The following is an 18,268-nucleotide window of genomic DNA, read 5'->3' as shown; positions in this document are numbered from 1 at the left end:
CCAATGCTTTTACTTGATTTTGCCCTCCTGGAAGGCTCCATTTGATGGTCATAGCAAGCTAACAAATGATTTTGGGAAATAACTTCGCACAGGATTGTGGGTATTGGGCACAATTGTAATTATTCCTGCAAGTTCCACATTCATAATGCGGAGAATTCCCATACGTGCACATTTATTCATGTTAACATGCACAGTAATTGATCATTTGAAAACAAAACCACACAGATGTACAAATCAAATCAATAATTTGCCTTTCTACTTTAATTCCATAATCAGTGCTCGTAATCGGCACTACTGCATCTCTCTCTTGCGCATTATTCTGCTGCTCACTAGATGTGTGTGTTTAGTGTGACCGTGCAGAAGCACAGAAAGTGCCTTGGTGCAAATTTTCTGAACTTTAAGAGGTATGAAGCTGTTAATCTACATACAAATGGCGTCATACCATGGAGGCGACAACTATGTCTGCACTATCAACTTCTGATAGTACTTCAGGCGCCTACCATGATATCCATAGGTTACGGGGAATCAGGCTTGATAAACGGCTACCACGTCCAAGGAAGGCAGCATGCGTGCAAATTATTTATTTCCACTTCAAGCACTGCCTTCTGGACCACACACACAATCTGAACCTGTTGTCTGAGAGACACAGATAAATGCTCCTGCATAAGCAGCGCTCCAAGCACACCATCAGTTCATCCAACATCTACAGTGGTGCTTACTGTATTATAAAATCTGTCTAAATTGTAATGCTGTACTGCACTGAAAGAAGCGCATTTGAATGCACAGCTGCATTCACCACAAGCACTCTATAGACCATTTTCTCGTGCCCATTTACTTATGAAAATCCTTGTATGTGACCATTTATTTGGATTCACAGTAATCCTAACAGATGTAATAATGCATTAGGGGTGTCCAAATTTCCAGATCCAAAGAGACATAAGGTGTCGAGGGCTGCATCATTGTACTACTAATGTAAAAAATATGTCACTATTGCATTATCTTTATATTATATGCTTAATACAAGTTTTGGGTGTGACATAACAATAATCAGAATAAGTTACATTTTCCTGCTATGATGTGATTCAATGAATTACTGTTTATTTATCAGTTCATATCAATCATAGTTTCTGTTCTGCTGATACTTGTGTTACAAATACGATTTTTATTTGATAAAAATGATTGAACTCCCTTTTATTTGGTTATGCAAGTGCAAGCTGAGGCAGCGGAGTACAGGACAAGATGCGCAAATGTTTTGAGTGCTCTCTCTTATGTCCTAACTCACAAATGGTGCTGAGAAGTCTGTGACTCATGTTTCAATGAAATATCAGAATTAACCAAATCACTACAATTAATTAAACTTTCCTGCACTGCAGAAGACATTCTAGGACAGACATGGGCAACTTACAGCCCATGGGCTTGATCTGGCCCTTCACATGGTTTAAACTGACCTGCGGCTCATTTATCCTAAAAGCGTTTTTTTTTTCATTGGATATTTGAGTTATCTTGCATTGGGACTTCACTCCTCTTTAAGCGTTTAACATGCAGATAAGAGATGCAAACCCCCCAATTAGAGATTTATAGTTGCACAAATTGGAAATATTCTGCCTAATAATATACTTATTTTGTGCAATCTGGCAACCATGCATGGGAGTGTGCTCTTTCTAGCTCTTGCTTTCCAATTTGAACAAACTAAGCGATCTCTAGTGCAATATTTTGCTCGAGGAAAAGTGTTATACAACTTGTGCTGTTTGGTGCTACTAAGTTTCTGAGCAAACATTCTCAGTGATGAACTTGAATAAAATATAAACATAGATATCTACATCATTGACACGCTAGCAAGAGTAAGAAAGAGATGAATATGATTTTTTTTTATTTTTGCAATGTAGAAATTTTGAAGTCCCTTTGTTTTAATTTAACTCTTGCAGTAATAATTTATCATAGTCATGCAGGGTGTTTTATTCAGTTGTGTACTGAATGAAAAGCCTACAAACTAATGACGATACCTGCATCATGACACTTATAGCACTTAAAAAAGGTAATGTTTTGAGAAAATTGGCCTGCTTTGTAACAAACATTAAAAGTTATATAATTTTCATGGGGTCTGGGTAGCTCAGTGAGTATTGACCCTGACTACCACCCCTGGAGTTGCGAGTTCAAATCCAGGGTGTGCTGAGTGACTCCAGCCAGGTCTTCTAAGCAACCAAATTGGCCTGGTTGCTATGGAAGGTAGAGTCACATGGGGTAACTTCCTTGTGGTCCTGATTAGGGGTTCTCACTCTCAATTGGGTGTGTGGTAAATTGTACGTGGATCGCAGAGAGTAGCATGAGTCTCCACATGCTGTCAGTCTCTGCGGTTTCATTCAGTGAGCCAAGTGATAAGATGCATGGAGAAGCGGAGACAACTGCGACTTGTACTCCACACCTGGATTAAGGTGTGTAACCACGCAACCACGAGGACCTACAAAGTAGTGGGAATTGGGCATACCAAATTGGTAAAAAAGGGATAAAAAATGTGATATTATTTTTGATTTTCTTTATTTTTATTAAAACACATCCCTGATATAGAAAGCGTTAAACTGAATAATAAATTACCAGGGAAGTAGACATGATAAAATAAATAATTTTTAATTAAGCTTTGCCTTCAGTATTTATTTTTATGCCAGATAGAAAAGTATCTACCTATGTAGAGCAATACAATACTTTAGGCAATTGCAGAATAGTCCCATTAGTCACATATACACTTCATAAAATTAAGTACACAACTATTTCTGGGCTTAAAAGTTACAAGAAACAAATTAATGCAGAACACTGTATCTCAAGGAGTACAATGTGTCACTCCATGCACTACTTACTAAATAAACCCAATGTGGCATTTGTACCAAAATAGTTGCCACACCTGTTCTAGGAGAATGTGCTTGGCTCGCGCGTCTCTGTGCGTGCTCAATAAACATGGTACAGCAAAGTATCTAACCTAATAAAAGTCCTATAACAAACGCATCATTCTTTTTGAGTGGCACTTCATCCGTGGAAATCTGGAGGATTCCAAACTCTTGAACATTTGGATGAAGCTGGGCACCATTTGGACACCCCTAAATTAAACATAAATGAGACAACAAATTATAAGCATTTAACAAGCATTAAACAACAAAATACAATACAAAACCTAATCTCTGTATATATTATATACAGATACAGTTTTCCATGGATGTAAGATGTTTAATAATTTTCAAATGCAATGTGAAAACTGTAATGGATTTACAACAAAATGGGGAATTTTTTTAGTCAGTGACACAATTTACTTCTGGCATCATCTGACAATGATAGCAAACATGGCTACTCAGATCTGACTTTGTTTTTGCTGCATTACAGAACATTGTTAAAAAACATGGCAAGATACACAGAATGAATTAAAATTTAAGTGCACAAAAAACAGGTCTAACTCTTAATTTTTATAATAATCGGACAGGAATTGCTTTTCCTAGCTGCACTGTTGGCTATAATGTACAAACCTTTTTTATATATACATAAACTTAGACTATACCTTATATATATATACAGTATATATACCTTACATACACTCACTGCCCACTTTATTAGGTACACCTGTACATCTACTTATTAATGTGACTATTTAATCAGCCAATCATGTGGCAGCAATGTAATATATAATCACACAGATATGGGTCGGGAGTTTCAGTTAATGTTCACATCAACCATCAGAATCGGTACAAATGTGATATCAGTAAAATTTTGTGATTCAGTGGTTATGATGGTATATTGGGCGGTAAGTTGTTAGCGATGGTACCATACACTGAACAAAAACACTGTACGAACTAGGGGGTGCACCGATCGATCGCTTTGAGCTTTTAGCTTTACTCTCTTTAACATGAGTGCTCTCTGTGTCAATCAAGCATGCGGGCTCTCCAGGTGCTCTCAATATCTCAGCGCTATTCTGTCAGGATCCCAATTTAAATCAGACTAATGTTGGACACAATAACACTAATAACAGATGTAACTGTTTAACCTTCAATAATGGCACCACGTCTTCACGCATCTGCTTAATAATTAGTTATTTGTGTTACAACAAGATGCAAAAGACAGTAAAGCAATCATAGATATTAATGATTTCTCACTGGAGCAGTTTAAGATCTTGTAATGGATATATTTATTTTTATTTTTAAAAGTATCTCTGCTGTGTGTGATGCTCTCATGGTTTTTGGTTGCCAGTATGTCACAATGACCTTTTGATATTGACAACAGAACTACTCATAACTGTTTTCAATACAAATAAATGTTAGCAATTCACAATTAATGTAATTTTTATGTAATTTTGGTAACACTTAATAAAAAGGTTTAATTTCTTTAACATTAGTTAATGCAACTGGCGACCTGTCCAGGGTGTCCCCCGCCTTTCGCCCAATGTTAGCTGGGATAGGCTCCAGCCCCCCGCGACCCTGTACACAGGATAAGCGGTTGACGATGGATGGATGGATGGATTAGTTAATGCATTAGGTATCATGAGCAAACAATGAACAATATATTTTTACAGTATTTATTAATCATTATAATGTTAATAAAATAAAATTAGTTAATAAAAATACAATTGTTCATTGTAAGTTCATGTTAACTAATACAACCTTTTGATTTAAATGCATTAAGTTCATTAGTTCAAGTTAACTACAGTAATGTTGTTAAATAATGGAACCTTTTTGTACAGTTTTACCATAATTTTACTGTGTGGGGCATAAGCTTATACTGTAACTGTAGCATATAACTTGCAAAAGTGTGGCAAATGGCACAAGAAAAAATCGGAGAATGGTATCAGCCTCAAATTTCCTGATCGGTGCACCACTAGTACGAACACACTTTCAGTCCGGAGAGGCTGCAGCGCTAAACACTCTGTTTGGAGATGATTAAGGGGCATACACACAGGACACATTCTTGCATTCAAAAACAGCTAGATGGTGCACAGCTGATAAAATGGAATGGAAGAAAATGAAGGGGTGAATGATGGATTTAATGTTACAATTATTTTGGTAACACTTTACAATTAGGTTCTATTCGGTAACATTACATGAGCAGGTGTTCTTCGATAACATTACTTCATTAGGTGTCATGATCTAACCTTTTTTTTTCTATACAGCATTTATTAATCTTGGTTAAAGCCAACCTATAGAAATATTATCATTCAATGTTTGTGTTACTTCATAATGCATTAACTAATGTTAATATATACAGCTTTTAATGTAAATGTTTTAAATTATTGTTTTAACTGATGCTAATCAACACAATCTTATTGTAAAGTGTTACTATATCTGTAACTTGACAATGCATTAATGAAAAAATGCAACACTCGTGGCACAAGATCGAGACACGATGCAACAGCAACAGACGTCTGTCTGATGCATATGTAAATAGATCCACATTTAAAAAAAACTGAACTCACTCCATCACCCATCCTCCACTTCCTTAATACTCAAGTACTTGGCTGATTTATCTGTCGAGTAATTCAGCAGTCAAAATGACCAAAATGCACACCCCTAGTTAAGAGATGTGTTCCACTAATTAAAGTCCACCCCAAAATCACGACTCCCAATCCGCCTCCTACCATTGAGTTGGAAGCAAATGAAGGGCAGTCCATGGGGAGGGGGGACAACCAAGTGCTATCACTGTCTAATAAGCTATTTTAATTGTATGGATTTAATTTAAGCACAGATTTACAGCTCCACAAGCACTCATCACGCCCACTTAAAAATAACCGTGAAGGTTTCTCCCTTGATCCCTCTCTGTCTGTTAATGTCCCTCACTCAAGACTGTTCCGGAGAGGGAAGAACACTTCATAAAAAAGGGGGTGTTAGATCTTTGCCATGACCAAGCTAATTATCAGCACTGTACTTGATAAGCCCATGCATTCCCCTTACTAACTGTCACCTAGTCTAATACATTTAGAGGTTATACAGAGAGTTTTGGGAACATTCATGATCTCTGAAAGGCACAAATGGTCACACTTAAAAGCAAGCCACACATTCAAGCAAATCTCTCCTAATGGAGTCAGACCATGCCATTTTGAATTGAGCATTAAGGATTTTGTCACACCTCAGGATAAGTCTTTTCAAACAAACAAACTCTTCTTAATCATTTTTTTTACAGACCAGGAATGGGAGCAGTGAAGCCAGTCATCACGCTCAAACCTCACTGGCAATAAATGGCAAACAAAGCCACTGTGTTTACACTCATCAGAGCTTAAACTGGGAGAGCTTGAGCCAAGGCTGTCACACGCACCTGAGCACATTGCCACGCACACTGAGTCATCGGTGACCGTTTTCCCATTCGCTCTGCCATGCTTCAGTCTCCACATCTGTCACTCAGCTTGGCTGAGATTTTAATTATATATTTTGGTCAATCTGCTCAAGTCTGATGTTGGGCTGGGTTAGGTGGGGAAATAGAGGGGATAGAGGGGATCCCTCATAAGTTCACATCTGCCTGGAGATGTTGCATGAGTCAACATCTGTCCCTTTTTTATACGCCTATCAGTCAACTTGCTGATACAAATATCTATTTATGTAACATATGTTCTTGTCCGAGATTGTGATCAGATATTTGACAAAACCAGGCCAAACGAGAACCTTACCCCCACAAGATCACATGAGTGTATGCAGAGGGCTGAAATTACACACACAAAAACAACACACGATACAACACACTCTCCATAGCTGGAATCTATTGTCACTTCCATGCCATATGCTGTCCATCACAGTGTGGGAGCTGCTGTGGGTAACTGTTCTCCCTAGTCAGTGAGTCTGGAAGGCCTGCATTCACCCTGACTGTCATCTAGCATCTGCTGGGTTTATTAAACTGCAGACTGGTACTGACAGAGTCAGGACCAATGCACCCTTGTTCTCCGTCATGTGCCTCGGCCCAGTAAACTTTACTACAACTATCTCTGGAGATTATAATCAATCTACCACAAACATGCACATATCACTGCAGCTGGTGCTTTGCTGTTTACCTCATTGGCATCAATCTGACGTGAGCATACAATATTAAATTGACATATAAGTGGAGCTGGTTGAATTGCCATCTGAGTCAAATCTAAGACTAATAAATTAAATACTGGCAGTGGATTTAAAAAGTGGCAGAAGGTCAGATAGGCCCCTCTCACAAGATTACAGGACCACAGAGACAGCATGCCTAGAAACCGACTGAAATGTTTTTCTCCACTAATGGGTATGTTTAAGTTTATAGGTACAATTAATAAAATATTAGAGCAGTCAAAATGCATTAGTTTAATTTAAAAATATATATCAGCTTCTGCTGATGTCGCTGCAGTTCGCTTCATGCGTGCGCTTGTAAAATGTATATTCTAAATGCTCATTTTTAAGGTTTAGTATTTCTCTGTAATGTCGAACAGTGTTAGCAATGTTACTTTTAAAAATTATTTCTCAGCCCTAGAACTCAAACCATTTTCTGATGCCCCCCAAAACATAATACCATAAACATGCGATAACTAGATTACTAATGGCTTAATCTAACAACTACTAGTCAACTAGGAATATCTTTGGTTGGGGACAGCCCAATTTTTTACCCTTTGCCATCTTTTTTTTTTTTAAGCATCAGCCAGCGCCAAATGATGAACAAAATATTGGCTGTTTACTGCATGGCATACATAGATATGACAGAAGCAGTAAGAGTAGTAAGGGTAGTATGCCATTCCGGACATGGTCACTGTCTGCAGCGATTTTCATGAGTGAGTTCAAAGCAACGTTTGACTCCCAGATGCAAATCATATATATAAAAAAGCATATTGTCACGAACTCCAGTTCCCGAATCCACCCCACCCCTTCCAACTCTCACGCTCGTTCCCAATCACCCGATTATTAGTTTCACCTGTACTGTTTGTGTTCTCTATTTATACCCTGCCCTTTCACGTTAGCTTGGTTGGTTATTGCTTTATTATTACTTAGCTTTGCTAACTCTAGTGTTTTTGCTTGTATTTTCTCGTTAGTCCTTTCTCGTGTTTGTTTTGTTTATCTGATCTCCTGGCTTTGACTTTTGCTTTCGTCTCGACTACGCTCCTCTGGATTTGCCCCTTTGTACCTTCACCAGTCTGTGAATAAAGCTGTTTTCTGCTACTGAATCCATCTCGTCCAGTTTCGTCACACATATATATTCAAATTTAAGCACTTTCCATATCTGTGATTAGTTGTGATTAACTATGAAAAATTATGCGTTAAATCATGATTCAAATTTTTAATCGACTGACAGCACTATAAAATATGCATTCAACTAACAATTTTTAGAGCTAAAAGCAACTCCCTTTAAAACTTTTGGTACCCCTCTGTGGTGATTTCACCCAGAAAAATGGATCTCATACCTGCCCTTTACTAGGGACAGGGTTGGGGAGTAACGGAATACATTAAAATACAAAATATAAGTAACTGTATTCCTCTACAGTTACAATTTAACCCTCTGGGGTCTGAGGGTGTTTTGGGCCCTGGAAACGTTTTGACATGCCTTGACATTTGTGGTTTTTTCAGTTGCTTAAAAAAATATTACTGTATTCAGCACAAACTGGCCTACAATAATATGTGAGCAACATGTATGTACAGGTTTGTATATTTGAGAAAATAACGGTTATGCATGGTTTTTGAAAAAACTAAAATTTGAAGTCATTGAAATAAGGCCATGTAACACATACTAAACAGTTGTACATAAGACTTTTGAGAACTGGATCTTGTAGCCTAGAGTTTTTGCTGCAAAATGATGTGAAAACCATCCTCATTCATACAAAACAATATACTAATTTAACTTTTGTAAGACAATTTTAGTGTTAGAAAGGTCATATGCGAGGAGGCGTGCATGATCATGAATATTGAGGTAATTCACACCTGAGGAGACAAAAGACCACTCCCCTGTGCCTATCAATGAGGAATGTGACAGAAAGAGAATGAATGTGAGGAGACTTAATGATCAAAACAAGTTTTAAGTTAAAATAAATAATCTGACTATACATTTTCTTTACATAAAGAATTTACTTAATTTTTACAAAATGTAAAAACATTGTGTGAACTCATTTTACAATTTAAAAGAACAGTTTTCTATTTGAATATATTGTAAAATGAGTTTTCAGCATCATTACTGCAGTCTTCAGTGTTACATGATCCTTCAGAAATCATTATATGATGGTGGTTTTCTAATATGGGCATATTTAAAGTGCATTTTACTCATTTACACCTGAACAGATATTTGCAAGCACAAGCATTGATGATAATGAGGCAGCATAAACACTAGATCAAATATATTCTAAACATTCATATAATTTTATATCATATTACATACACAGCATGCAATTTAAATACCTGATTTAGCCAAAACAGCATTTAAATGTAACTAAAACTTGCTTATTAGGAGTCATATTTCAAATGTCAATACTCTGAATCCTGGCTGGCAAGTCTGTAAACAGTCCCACTAGTAAAATATGAAAGTTTATATAAAATAGCATGTCCACTAATGAAAACTAAATTACTTACTCGTCCGAAATTGCATCCTCAGCTGCATCAAGTCTCTCTTCAAAATACAAACGTTCAGTAAAGAGTCCCGCACTTCTTCTGAGGAAAATGTTAACTCTTCCTTACTATCCAGGAGTTTCCTCTCCTGTGTATCATTACAAACGTGCAGTAAAGTGAATGAATTGTGTTTACATCAAACCTCACTGTCAGGGGCGTTTACCATTTGCCTTGATCGCTTCAGCACATTAGCGTAAGAATGGAGTGCTCTGCTGGTGGGTGTGATCACATTAGCTACAATTAGATGAACCAGTAAAAACTGTACATCGCTTTGTTTCATACAGATTACATTGCAGGAGAATATTTGTTTTAAATTTGAATTGTTTTAATTAAAAGTAGAAATCTTAAGCTTTCTTTTAACATATGTTTCATGTTTTTGTGATAAGTATTCACGGAGTTTCAGTTCATTTTTGAGACGTCTTTAAGAAATATGCTCGTGAACACAGAGACTCTAATGATGTCTTATAATTATATATATGCCCCAAAATGACAGACATCTTACAAGCAGACAGAGAAGTACGTTTGACGTAAGTTTGGAGTAGAAGAAATATAAATCAATCTTGTGTAAATTGTCAGCTTTATGCTAAGCTAAAATGCTATTTCTAGCAATTTTACATGCACGATACCAGGTACAATCATATTTTTTTTATCAAGAAAATTCACGTTGGATCATAATTTCTTTTTTTCTAGAAAGACCTTTGATATTAGCGCAAAAATCGTATTCTTCATAATATTTTTTTTATTGTTTTCCTGTAAAAATATCAAAAAATCTTTAAAACAAGATCAATTTGATTCATCTTGTTTTTGAAACAACACTGCATAAGATATTTAGGTTTTTCAGAGAATGTATTTTTAACATGTGTATTTTGTCTTACAAGTGAAAACTCTACCAGTGCTGAAGAAGTAATCCACCCAACCCTGACTAGGGATATGCAAAACTACCAATTTTCATAATTGAGTAGTCAGTCGGTTGTTTGAATGATTATTTGACTAGTTAGTATTAAGGATAATAGCTTTGAATTATGATCTGTAATGTTCATGTAACTCAGACAGAGGGATTTACATATGGTAAGTGCAGTACTTCAACATGGTGACACTGATATTCAACAAATAAATAGGCTAAATAACATCTATAACATCAATAACATCTTATTGCACAAAGCTATCAAAGTAAGAAATAAAAGATATAAGAAAGGCTCCAATACAGAGCAGCACAAAAACTGCATCAATGTAGCCGGAGTGACGATCCTTGCTGCACATTCAAAAGTGTAGAACAGCAATGTAATATTGCAGGTACATATATGGTTTATGACATCAAGATGACAAATTTATGACAAACCTTTTTTACTGCAAATATTTATTTAAGCAGTGTCAGACAGAATTAGCAAAAGACTTTAATCTTTCCACAGCACCTTTCAAATATGGTAATATTACTTTCAGCAGAGGCTTTCATGTCCGACAGTGATCGTCTTGAAATGTATTGTTGATGCATTGCTTTGCTTTAACAACAGTGCATAAAAAGACCTTAACATAAAGCATTAAAGAGATGAAACACAGGGTTTTACTCTGCTGACTGTTATTCACTGTTAAGGACAGCAAGCTATCATCACACAAAAAGAAGTTGCGACTCTCAGTGTGAGAAAAGTTGACCTCTGTTGATATATATTTAAGCTGACATTTCACAGCTAGTACATAGTTCCTATTTTCATAGTGTGTGTGTGTGTGTGTGTGTGTGTGTGTGTGTGTGTGTGTGTGTGTGTGTGTCAGTATACTATATACCTGAACACTCATACTGTGGTGACATTATGGGACAGGAGATAGGCTGTCCTTTACTGGAGGAAACACCAAAACAATGGATGTTTCTTAATTGTCAAGGTTATAATACCGAGCCGTATATCAGTAATTTGGCTGGGTGAAAAAAAAAACACAATTAGATCCGTATCCTAGAGACGGCTCATTTGAAGATCGATATATGAGCGAGGCCAAATCGATGGTAAAAGGCAGGTAGGAAGATCCACAATGGGATTTCCGACTAAACCTTACCCAACCCCAATAATGGCATGAGTCATTCAAGGTAAGAACGATAGAAATTGCTATTACTGTGGCAAGCCGGGACACTTTAAGCTTGAGTGTCAAAAGAAACAATGTGATCTAAAACAGTGCAAAAGCGGGCACAATCACCGATAGAAAGACCATGGAAATCGCAATGACAACCGAAATTACCTAATTGCTCAGCATAATTGACCCTCAGAGTGCTCTGCACCTGCTTACCCAACAGAGTGGACCCCACACTAGGAATGCCTGCCGATTACTGAGCCCTTGTTATATTTTCTACCTTCTGTTTTGCATTTTGACGATTCTACCTTGACCTTTCTTGAGTTGTATGTTGATTGTAAACCCTATACGTTCTTGGTAGACACTGGTGCTTCTAAAACTTCCCAGGCAGGGCATTGTTATGAAGGCTCGATTACGGGACGGACCATAAACTCTGTAGGAATTAATGGCATTCCTGTGAAATGTCAAATGACACAAAAATTGCCCAATACCTCCCCAGACAACCAAACATGATTTTGTCATTTTACCAGACTCTCCATTCTGCTTATTGGGGCGTGATCTGATGCACAAAATTGGTGCCAAGATATCATTTGATCTAATCTAACTCTTTGAAATTCATGCTCCCCTCAGCATTCTCAGTCTGTGTGTACAGGAACTTGTGGTGAAGTGCTCAGATAAACGTCTGTGAAGTCTTCTGATGTGAAACAGGAACTACTCATTGTCAACCCAGCATTTTGGGCTACACACAAAGATGAGGCTGGCCTAATTGTCGTTAGGCCATACGTGGCTAAACTTCGGTCTAACATACCAGTATACTGCAAACAGTACCCACTCTCAAAAGAAAAGGAAAAAGGTATTGTTCCAGTAATACAACAGTTGCTGTCACAAGGTATATGAAACCAATCAATTCACCATATAACACACCAATTAATCCTGTCAAAAAGGCTAATGGTACGTGGCGAATAACACAATAATTTTGGAAAATTAATTATTTAATTATTCCATTGTCTCCTGTGGTGCAAGATGTGTGCATAATTATTAATTCTGTTCCAGCAGACCACATTTATTTTAGTGTTATTGATCTGTAGTCTGCTTTTTCAGTGTGCCAGTCTCGCCTGTCATGCAGACCCTGTTCATGTTCACGTACAGAGGCTTACAATACACGTGGACAAGAATTCCCCAGGGATTTAGAGACTCATCTGCTGTGTTCTCTGCTATAGTGCATGCTACTTTGAAAGACAACAAGCTGCCACCACACACCAGTCTACTGCAATATGCTGACGACATCCTGGTTTCAAGGCGTCAAAAGATGCTCATTGGGTGAAATTGAGACTTGAATATATGGGTTATGAGCTGCAGAAAGGAACAGTTCGTCTCTCAACAGATAGAGTCAAAACAATAACCACCTTTCAGCATCCGACAACAAAGACTCAAATGCAATGTTTTCTGGGCTTGTTTAATTATTGTGGAGCCTGGGTACCAAACTGCTCATTGTATGAAAATATATTGAGAGGCCACATTCTTTGGACTCAATGGACTGCTAAAATGGACATGGCTTTCAAGCACTTGCGTAACAGTCTAAGTTCCCCACCAGCTCTAGGTCTGAGAAACAATAGTGAAACTTTTCATCTGTACGTGCATGAGGCTGGAGGCACAGCAGCAGAGACCCTCGCCCAGTGCCATGGTGGAACATATAGACCAATGGTGCACTTGTCGAAGACTTTAGATTAAGTCGCCAAAGGCCTCGCATTGTTCTTTCACACCCTATGACTGTGCACACCTCACATAGGTAGGAGCATTTATGCATAATATTACTACACAACACATGACAGCAAAACATCGATCAGGGTATGAGGCTATTTTTTTGGCTACTGCTAATCTGACTATTAATCCAACATCTGTTGTGCATGATCCAACTTTGTCATTGCATAAGTTTTTAACCAGTTGCCAGTTTTCTGATGATTCACATGATTGATTGGATCATCTGCATGCATCCACCTCTTGCAGGCCTGACATTTCCTCATCCGCCCTGGAGGAGGGGGATCACTCATATATAGATGGGTCATGCTCAAAACCGAATTATGCTGTATACTGGTGTGGTTATGCCGTAACTGATCTTCCAAATCATATTATTGAAGCATATTCGCTTCAATACAAATCTGCACAAGCAGCTGAGCTGTTTGCATTGATTAGAGCATGCCAATTGGCAAAAGACAATCAATAAATAAATACACTGACTCAAAATATGCATATGGGGTGGTACCCGATTTTGCTCGTATGTGGGAAGAAAGAGATTTTAAGACAGCCGAGGGCAAACCAATATCCCATCATAACCTAGTAGCAGCGCTTCTGAGAGTTATACTGGCTGTAATAAAAGTTGCAGGACACATGACAGGAGAGTCTGAGGAGGCAAAGGGAAAACAGATTAGCTGATGAGGTTGCAAAATGGCCAGCAAAGGAAGTTGTGGTAAACCCTGGACTAAATGAAGCTGATGAAACTGTTTCGATGATGCAATCTACTTTAGTCAGATATATTGACATCAAATTGTTGCAGGCTAATCTATCTGAATCTGATCTCCAACACTGGGCCTCTAATGAAGTAAAACCAGATCAAAACAGCATGTTACAAGACAAACAAGGGCACCTAATTTTAACAAAAACAGCAATAGTAGTACTTTGCCAACATTATCATGGTATTTCTCATGTGTCAAAAGAAAAGGTAATCCAGTCGATTAATCAAACTTATTGCATAAACCAGGTAGGGAATGCTGTACATTTAAACCTGGATTCATGTTTAATGTATGCACAGAATAACAGACATAAGCCTATAAAACACGACTCATTACCACATCTGGAACTACCATTAAAACATCTCCAAATAAATTTTACCCACATGCCACCATGTCGAAACAATAAACTCTTATTAGTCATTATGGACCACTTCTCCAAGTGGACGGTAGCCTTCCTGTGTGCAAGAGAAAATGCTAAGACCGTGGTTAAAATTTTAGCTGAAGAAATAATACCAAGGTTCTATATACTGTCAGTCAATGAAAGTAATAATGGCACAAGAATGGCAAAAAACGAAGAAAAAAAAACTGCCATTTTAACAAACCATATCATCCACTGTCAGCTGGTGTGGTGGAGAGAACTAACCACTCTGAAAGAATGCCTACACAAGGCCTGTACTGGAACAGGAAGAACATGGGTGCATGTATTGCCGGCTGTGTTGACTGAGCTCAGAATGTCACCATACTCTACCTAAGCTTTTTCCATTTGAAATACTAATGGGTAGGCCTTTCCTGACCCCATGGCTCTCATTCCACAGGTGACATGGAAGTGGTGATCGCAGAATATGTGGATTCCCTCATTAAGACATTAAGTGACATGGTAATGTCTCCCTCTCTGCCTGCAGATAGCCCTACTCACCTATTTGTCAACAGGTCAGTGATCAAGTTGGGGAAGTCAAAGTATCTGGGCCCACCTACTATCCTGGTGGTGACCAGAACTGGAGTGCTAACAGATCATCAACCACAGTGAATACATGCAAGCCACATGAAACCTGCACCTGAGGAGAGTCCGACTAATTCGAAAGCAAACAGTGAAAGTACTGGAGGAGATTTTACATCGATCAAGCAGATTAATTTATGCCAATATGTACTGCCTTGAATGTTCTCACATGTTTGGGCTTGATTGGGAATTCAACAAAAACACAATAAACATTTTTGAAAACAATATAATCTCTAAATTAAAATATAGTCAAGTATAAACACCCACTATTTTAGCACCATGCTGGACAACAGTGGAATGATATCAGAAATAATAATCTGTACCGTTTTTGTGCTGTATTTTGGTTGATTGGTCTTGTAGCTGTAATCCGAGTACTGGTCTGAGCCTGTGGAGTTGTCATCACCTCCTGTTCCCACAAAGGTGTTGGCAGCAGGGAGCTCCTGGACAGCCTGGTGCTTTTGGGAGGCAGATGGGGACTGGGCCTGGAGCTGGATGGAGGGCAATGGGGAATTGGAACGGTAGTGCCTGCCTAGGTCAGGACTTCCAGGCGGATATGTCAGAGGTAAATGGATCCTGGGGCTGTCATTGACCCCATCAAGGTTAAATTTGAGACTCTTTTGAAGACTGACTTCTTCTTCCTCTCCAAGAGGTTTGGGTGACTTTGGTGGCTTAACCTTTTTACCTTTTCTCCCTTTGCCACTTTTTGGCCCTTGCTTGGGAGCATACAGATCTTTGGTCTCCTTCTTTCCAGCTTGGTAACCACTTTTAGCTTCTCTCTGAAGGCGATGCCTGATGAAGACCACCACAACAATCACAGTGACCACCCCTGCCACTCCAGCCAAACTGCCATACACAATGTTGCTTCTTTGGGCAGCCAAACCATAATCAGGGTCTCCTGCAATGTCCATGTCCAGTGGGGTGTACAAACTGTGACCTACAAGTGCCTCAACATGACTTACATTAGCAATGGTCTCATTTACATAAATGTGTACCAAGGCAATGGCATGGCGGGATGGCTTCCCCCTGTCACTCACTTTTACCACCAGTCGATGCAAACCACTATGTTTTCGAGTGAGTTCCTTAGTTAGCGTGATCTTTCCATCAGATGGAGCAATGTAAAAAAGATCATGTGGGTTTCCCCCAGCAATGCTATATACCAGCTCAGCATTGGACCCTGAATCAATGTCCTCCCCTTCAACTACTTCCACAACACTTTCTGGAGCAGCCATTGGAGACAGTCGTCTAAAGGATGAGTTAGATGGTTTGGTGACAACAGGTGCATTATCATTCTCGTCAAGGACGTTAATTGTCACGCCAACGTAGGATGACCTGGGTGGGTCCCCTCCATCCACAGCTTTCAATCGGAATGTGTAACTGCTTTCCTTCTCTCGGTCAAATGAGATACTGGACAGGATAGTCCCTGTGCCATTCTGGATCACAAATTTCCCCACATCTGGTTCTACGGAAAGTTGCACTTGAGCATTCTCACCTTCATCCATGTCCTGTACAGTTACCATACCAACAGGGCTAAGAGGTGGCATGTTCTCCAAGACTGAGAAGCTGTAGCCACTCAGCATGAACTTGGGATCATTGTCGTTCCGATCGAGCACCTTGATTTCAACTGTGGCTGTTCCCCTGTGACTAGGAACCCCTTTATCAGCCGCAGTAACACGGAACTCATATCTTTCCTTGTGCTCACGATCTAGAGGGCTCCGAGCACGTACTTCACCTGAGCTGGGGTCAATCTCAAAAAGCCCCCTTGTTGAAGAGTCTGCAAGAATGCTGTAGACAAGCTCTGCATTAGTGCCACTGTCTGCATCTGAGGCGATTACATCTACTACTTTTTCTCCTGGCTGGTTCTCTTCAGCAAACTCCACTTCAAATAGAGTTGGTGAGAAAATGGGAGAATTGTCATTTGTGTCAGTCACTTGGACTTTCAGTGAGTTAGTGCTGGACAGAGCTGGGTTGCCTGAATCCACTGCCACAATCTCCACCCTGTAGTCTCTAATTCTTTCATAGTCTAGAGGTGTTGTGGTCTGCAGGAAGTACTTCCTCTTGTTATCCACTGAGGACTCGCTGGCTGGCCGAAGCTGAAAAGGAACATCACCCGCAACTACACAGGTAACCACAGCATTCTCCCCTTCATCCTTGTCTGAAACCTGCACCAGTGCCACTGCAGTGCCAACTGGCATGTCCTCTGATATGTTTGCTACCCCATCATTATGGGTCACAAGTCCAATACCACGAATCTCCACTGCTGGTGCATTGTCATTCTGGTCTGTCACATCAATAGAAACATATGTTTTGGAACTTTTGGGTGAGGGGCCTTTGTCTCGTGCAACAACATAAAACTTCAGATTGTTGATCTCCTCACGATCCAACAGGCCTTTCACATATATGATACCAGTGGAATGGTCTATCCGGAGTAGTTTGGGCACAGGATCAATTGCCTGATGTAACGTGTATTCAATCTCACCATTAGGACCCAAGTCTGAATCATTAGCCTTTACCTACAATAGAAAAGACAAAAAATAATTACAACTCAACCTGAATTTAAATCAAATGACAATGACTAAATACTAAGACATGATACGTAAAACTGATTTTACACATGTTCAAGACATAAAGCATATGCTAATGTGCAAAGATGAGCTACTTCTTATTTATACCTCTACCATACACTATACATCTCAACCACTGTATGACCACTATTTAAATTCAAAAAAATATATAATATGAAGACTAACATAAAAGTTATTAAAATATTAAAATGATTAATTTTAAACAATATATCAAATTATTCTGAGAATTCTTGGAAGGGATTCACAGTGGAATTCTTGGGGAGTCTTGTGTGTTTCTGACAATAATTATTCAGTTTAAACGGGGTAGACACTCTGGTAGGGCTGCTCGATTATGGAAAAAAATCATAATACAATTATTTTGGTCAATATTGAGATCACACTTATTTTTGACTTTGGAAACATCATGCATTTATTGAACTTTTAAAAAACCTGTCTTTTTAACAGTGGATTTCCTTGAACTTGAAATGCAAATTGCACTGGTAGGAGGCTATCACCATTTGATCATTAGTTTATGTTATGTATGGTAGTCAAATAAAGAAAAGACTCCATCGCCATCAG

The 18,268-nt window shown here is 38.7% G+C and overlaps 1 protein-coding gene across 1 annotated transcript in view; it reads right to left on the bottom strand.

Moving 5' to 3' along the window:
- LOC127637129 (protocadherin-1-like) overlaps positions 1–18,268 on the bottom strand; it is a 133,584-nt gene that overhangs the window by 101,826 nt on the left and 13,490 nt on the right. Inside the window, exon 3 of the mRNA XM_052118051.1 lies at positions 15,452–17,638. Within this exon, the coding sequence (XP_051974011.1) occupies positions 15,452–17,638 (2,187 nt within the window). The remainder of the gene's footprint in view (positions 1–15,451; positions 17,639–18,268) is intronic.

Source organism: Xyrauchen texanus, chromosome 44 (genome assembly GCF_025860055.1).
Source record: "Xyrauchen texanus isolate HMW12.3.18 chromosome 44, RBS_HiC_50CHRs, whole genome shotgun sequence".
Taxonomy (NCBI): Eukaryota; Metazoa; Chordata; class Actinopteri; order Cypriniformes; family Catostomidae; genus Xyrauchen; species Xyrauchen texanus.
Note: the sequence above shows the minus strand (reverse complement) of the source record. Positions and strands in the feature narration are given on the sequence as shown.